The 5953-nt window shown below is 39.2% G+C and overlaps 1 protein-coding gene across 1 annotated transcript; it reads right to left on the bottom strand.

Annotated features, from left to right (window-relative positions):
* Window positions 1-207: 207 nt before the first annotated feature.
* On the bottom strand, window positions 208-2850 carry LOC145119001 (alkylated DNA repair protein ALKBH8 homolog). Its single transcript, XM_079054641.1, has 8 exons — window positions 2667-2850; window positions 1809-2115; window positions 1629-1730; window positions 1453-1539; window positions 1242-1367; window positions 898-1149; window positions 669-734; window positions 208-536 (listed from the first exon to the last, which is right to left on the bottom strand). The coding sequence occupies exons 2-8, from the start codon at window positions 2109-2111 to the stop codon at window positions 480-482; spliced, it is 993 nt and encodes a 330-aa protein (XP_078910767.1). The 5' UTR covers window positions 2112-2115; window positions 2667-2850; the 3' UTR covers window positions 208-479.
* Window positions 2851-5953: the final 3103 nt, after the last annotated feature.

The following is a 5953-nucleotide window of genomic DNA, read 5'->3' as shown; positions in this document are numbered from 1 at the left end:
CATTTGTCCCACCTTTTTTAAAGGGACAAAAAAGTTATTGGGTTTGTGCCATTAACATCTGTGTCGATTGTCGGTACAACCTCATGTTGTCATTACAATATTACGTCGTGGGATAACTTACATGTAAAACAATTTGTTTTAAGATGTAAATTTTTTTATATCGGTTTTGCTTGGTTAGTTGGTGGGAGCAATCCTGGAGTGAAAGGCTGAAGTAAAATCATTGTACAAGAAGCAGTAGAAACCACCCCTTGGTGACTTGGTAACAAAATAATGAACATGAAAAGGTTGTAAGCATTTGACATTTCCACTAAAATCAAAACATACAAGTATTATACCCGAGTGACATTGGCTCAAATCCTCATGTAATGTAATCTGGAAGTGTTGTTATGGTTAGCAGCTAAGCATCAAAGGGCGTAGTAGAATGAATGATATAGAGTAACATTTGACATCCATAAGGCTTTGCTTCCTAATCTCTGGTTTTAGCTTTGAGAATCACAGAACTGAGAGTAATCGCATTGGCATGGTCCTTTTCTCACCTACACAAACAAACATTTCTACTAACATCCAACAACAATATTATGATCACGTTTCAAATCCACCATGAGGATGAGAAGAAGGGCGTTCAAGTCTTTTTGCACATGTCAAATGGATGGTTATAGTTAACATACCTTGCGAAATGTGAAGGATACTCTTCTTGAACCCCTTCTAATCACGGTATCCTTCACCTTGTCAACCTACCATACAAATTGTCAAGGAAAATATCCAACAATTAAGATTCTCAACCTACTAATGACTATAAGTCTATATATAACACAGAACAAAATTTAAAGTTACATAGTGGAATCATATCAAAAGAATATGCAAATTAGCAAGAACTGAAAAGCTTGCAAGATGTACCTTATGGTGCGGAATATAATGTTGCCAAGCATATCTTCCCTCTCCAGAAAGCAACAACATTGATCGAGGAGCCAGATAAATTGCCCTTCTTCTAGAATTTGACCTTTCCTTATCTCTATCATTATCATCATCAGACCCTCTAAACTCCATAATGCAAGGCCCTGATAAAGAAAGGCTGTAAATTGATCCCTCAAATGCTGAATGGGTATCTATATGTGGGGATAAACCCACACCCGTTGGGTATTCATTTACCTGTAATTAAAAACTTTATAAATCATTACAAAAAATGGGAACACAATACATGGGCTTCATAACAGTTATTTACTTATTATATAAAAGAATACCGTTAACTGGTCTAATGATACATCTGCAGCTTCATCAAGCTTCTTAAAGACTGGGATTTTTTGAAGTATACAATCAACAAATGATGGAAGGTTGCCCAATCGATGTTGTGTATTAACATTCCTTATCTACACCAGTAAAGATTATAAACATTATTTCATGACAACTTTCAAGCAAATTAAAGATTATCCAATAAATATTTGTACAACTCACATCGTAACAAAACTCATAACCATAGTGTTGAACCCTTCTCTTTGCAAGACTATGCCAAGGCCTCGCATCAACAGCAGCAAGCAATTGCTGAAAATGTCAAAAATAAATGAAAGTAGGCTTCTTTTTTCGCATTTAGCCCTATATTTATATATACACACAAAGTAAAGATCCTTCACCTCCTCTTCTTGAGCTGAAACAAAGTCATGAATCAAGTAGATGCCAGGAATATTCAACTCTGATGCTTCTAAACACACCTCAACTGAATCAGTAGCCACAACCTATCAAAAAAATTGGCAATCTTTAAGATCCATTCATAATACATTTGTTGGAATTATGGAACCATTAATTGTTGATACCTGCAATTGTGGTCTTTGCACAGAGTAACGGATGTGAAGAGAACGACCACCAAGGTCAGGACATGGACACCTGTCCAATGCTTTAAGTGCTGATTGGGCAGAATTTTCATCATAATAAGAGACAATAACACGAGAGCCACTCTCATCAGCAGGGTATACTCCTGTTACTGTTCCAAATTTACTGAATGCTGATGTGATAGAATCTATAGTAAGTCCAACAGCTGGACCACAGTTGGCAACATAAAGGTTACAACATAATTCATCATCATGTCCCTTAGGACGTGTAAATTTTGGCAACCCCATTAATCTGCAAATGATTAAGAACGTTACTCAGTTTTGAGAATTCTTTAATAGAATTGTTTTCTTTTTTGTAGGAAAACAATGCAGTCTGTTTTTCTTCCTTGAATAGATTCCATACTCTTGAATTTACAAAGATCAAGTATACAAGTAACTACGTTTTGTTTTGTAAACTCGGGGGCATGGATTTACTTTAGACAAGATTGTAGAATTGAAGGAGTTGCACAATGCATCAGTAAAAAAGTATTTCCAAATTTTATGGCCATAAGAGTGGAACCTAATGATCTGAATGAGAAATAGAAAGCATACGATTATCAGAAAACAGGTCGGGATTAAGGTCAATGCTAATGGCACCACCATCTCCTCCTACGGATTTCAATCAAGTCATAGAAAAAAATAATAATACAGTAATACAACAAATGGGAAACTCGAAGAAACAAACAAGGTGAAGAAAATCACTGAATGGAAGCAAATAAGACAGGATTCCAGTTTGAGACTATAATAGTTCTTAAAAGTCACCTATTAATTCAAAATCAATTAGCTTGTGAGAAAATCACAAACCTGCAGGCGCTTGCGTTATCAAAAACGAAAAATTGTGGTCGGAGCTCATAAATTTAGAACCTTCTCGGCGTTAAAACACGAGGCAGCTGCTCCTCCTCCGTTCTTCCTGCCACCGGCGATATCTGTATGCAGGTAATCTCTTTTTGGGCCTTCCGATGAGATAGTCAGTCGACACTTCCAGTTTCATGACTTCTTTCAAGTTTCAAGTTTCATGGGAGTACGTTGGGCTAAAATCGTAGTCTTGGGCCTAGAGCCAGGTGGATAAAACCCGGATTATTTTATCCGGATCCGATAAAATTGGAAAATTTCCATTTCGGATTCGGATAATCCCGATCCAAAATTTTTGGTTGGTAATTATCAAATCTGAATAATAAGGCGGATCAATCTATCCAGGTTTTTTGAAAATTTTCGGTTTTTGTATATAGATTTTATTGTTTTTCTTTTCAAATAAAAAATCCAGTTTCATATTATAAATATAAATATATATCTGATTCAAGATTAGACTTCAGTTGCATACTTCAAATATATTCGACTGGTCAGACCATATATCGTAGATATCTTATAACCCGATATGAAAAAAATCCAGATTATTTTGTGACCTCAACCTAGAGGTGCATGAAATCGGTTTGCTCAGGTCCAGTTTAAATGAATTTTGATTTTTTTCCATTACAGTCAGGGGCGGATCTAAAGCAAAGGGAATGGGGGGATGTGCCCCCAACGATCTAAAATTTCCTATGTAGAATTTTTTTTTTTAAAAACACATCAGATGCTTTGTAGACATGTAGTGCCCTCAACGGCTCAAGCAAGTAGCGGCGGTGCCCTCAATTACTCAGATCTCAATTTAATCATATCATAATTATTGTTGGTCTAAAAAGTAAAAATAACGAAGGAATTTAAAATCCCAAAACTAAAGCATGTCCAGGATGTTGGTTCAGGCCTCGACTCACTCTTTTTAACACCGATCAAAACAGCAAATTTGTATATATAACTTTCAAAAAGACTGATTACACACATATAAAAGAAACTACATATGCGACTATATAAAGCTGAAAGAAAACGTAATAACCCTAAAACTTTGTAGGTGCATGTGCTCCTATTAAAATGGCTACTAAACCACGTTATTCACCTCTAGACTAGGTCATCCAAAGACCAACTAAACCTAACTTATTCCAGTTATTCAGTGGCCCACTAACCCATAACCAAAAGCCCGACTTGATCCATCAAGATTATCCAACAATCACCCCCGTAATCTTGATGATTTGTTTTGAGAACAGTGGCGACTCATCATCATCTTCAATCAAATTAACTTCTTCTTTCTTCAGCACCACCACAACCATCTCCACTGCATTCTGCACCAGCATAGCCATAACCTCTGGATTCTGCACCAGTGGCCTAGTATCCACTGTGAAACACCTCCTGTTTCACGAACCTATTGTACCAGCTGGACCTGCAGAAAGACTTGACAACCTCCTTCACTGAAACTAAAAAACAAACATGGAACACCATCTGTTTCATATTGGCTCCTTTTTTTTGTTCAATATCAACCAACACAGATCACATACAGATCTGGGTCACTTCAAATCTTTTTTTTTAACCCACCCACACACAAGTAGGAGCACAGAGCTCTCATCATCTTCTGATCACACAGATCGATTTTTTTCATGTTGACTTGCTTTTCCACACAGATTAGCTTCACCACACAGGTTGCTTTCTTCTTGGTTCACCCAGAACTTCAATCCAGCACACGGCCTTCCTTTAACTCACAACATTTTTTCAGCACACATCCCTTTCTCTTCACACAGATCTTCACTGTCGCAGGAATCACCACCCGGTTCATCATCTTTATTGGCTTTTTCTGGTTCAAACATCATCACCAATTGCAGCTCTTCAGTTGCTTTCTTTTCCCCTTCGGTTTGCTCCCCAAACACATCCACATCTTCATAAAAATGGATCTACAGATGACAACCATTCACCACAGGTTTCATCAGAACCTACCTCCCTGGTTAGCTCTGATACCAAATGTTGGTTCAAGCCTGGACTTACTCTTGTAACATCCCAAGTTCGGAAGCAAGAAGTTGAAGGGTACAAAGTGTAAATTTAGGAAAGGGACTCGACGAGTAGGTCCGTCTACTCGCCGAGTCGGAGCGGGATTCTATCAGGGTTTAAGTGGCCAACTCGCCGAGTCGGAGACTTGGACTCGACGAGTTGGTGCTGTAGGAAGAAAACCCTAATCCCGAGGGTTGCACCCTATTTAAAGGACTTTATGTCCTTCTCCCAGCCTCCTAATCCCCCTGAGAGTTCCAGAAACCCTAATTTTCGTGTGAGGCTTCTTTATTGAGGAGATTGGAGCTTGGAAGAGGAAATTGGTGAAAATAGCTTGAGGAATTAAAGGCTAACATCAAGGGGCTTGTGTGGATCTGGGATCTACATCTGTTTGGGCACATTTCAGAGGTAAAAAGCCATAATCTTATGCTGATTTTCTTTTTGGTTAATCCTTGGTGGTTGATGTGGAGTTCCATAGCTTGTTTGTGAGCTATTTCGAGTTAGAAGCTTAGATCTGAGGTTGCTACTTTAGATCTAGACTTTTGTTGGTCCAGAAAGTCATAAAGCATCAGTCTTTGAGTTGTTGGTGAAGCCTCTTTGTCATAAACCCTAGCCCTAGAGTGTTTTGGGCTTATATCTCCTTGGTTTCACGTAAAGTTTGCAACTTTATGTGAGGGTTAGGCTGTAGAAGAGTGGATCTATGAATTGGAGCCCCTGCATGGCTCGAAAAGCCCCTGTATGGGTTGAGAACTGGAGAGACTCGGCGAGTCTCATTGGTGTACTCGACGAGTTGTATGAACATGTGCATGGACTCGGCGAGTTGAAGAACAACTCGGCGAGTCTATTGAAGATTGCCTTGGACTCGGCGAGTCTGTTCTGGACTCGACGAGTCTGGTCGCGAAACCCTAACCTTTTCTGGTTAAGCCTCGAATCGGTGAGTCGAGGGACGACTCTGTGAGTTGAGTCGTGTTATGGGAGTTTCTGAGTATAGGAACTCGACGAGTCGACGGGTCGACTCGGCGAGTAGAGTCAACCAGGAAGGTTGACTTTGACTAAGGACTTTGACTTTGACCAAGAGTTGACCAGTTTGACTTCCAAGGGTATTTTGGTAATTTTGGTATTGGTTCCTTGGTAGTGTGCTGTGGTGAAGTTCGTGTCGGTGGTCGGAGCAGCTTGGTCGTATCTCTTCAGTCGGCAATTTCAGGTGAGTTATCCTCACTATATCGACAGGGTCTACGGCACCA

The sequence above is a fragment of the Lactuca virosa genome, chromosome 6 (genome assembly GCF_052849685.1).
Source record: "Lactuca virosa cultivar CGN04683 chromosome 6, Lactuca_virosa_CGN04683_v6, whole genome shotgun sequence".
Classification (NCBI taxonomy): domain Eukaryota; kingdom Viridiplantae; phylum Streptophyta; class Magnoliopsida; order Asterales; family Asteraceae; genus Lactuca; species Lactuca virosa.
This window is presented reverse-complemented; position numbering and strand designations above follow the sequence as displayed.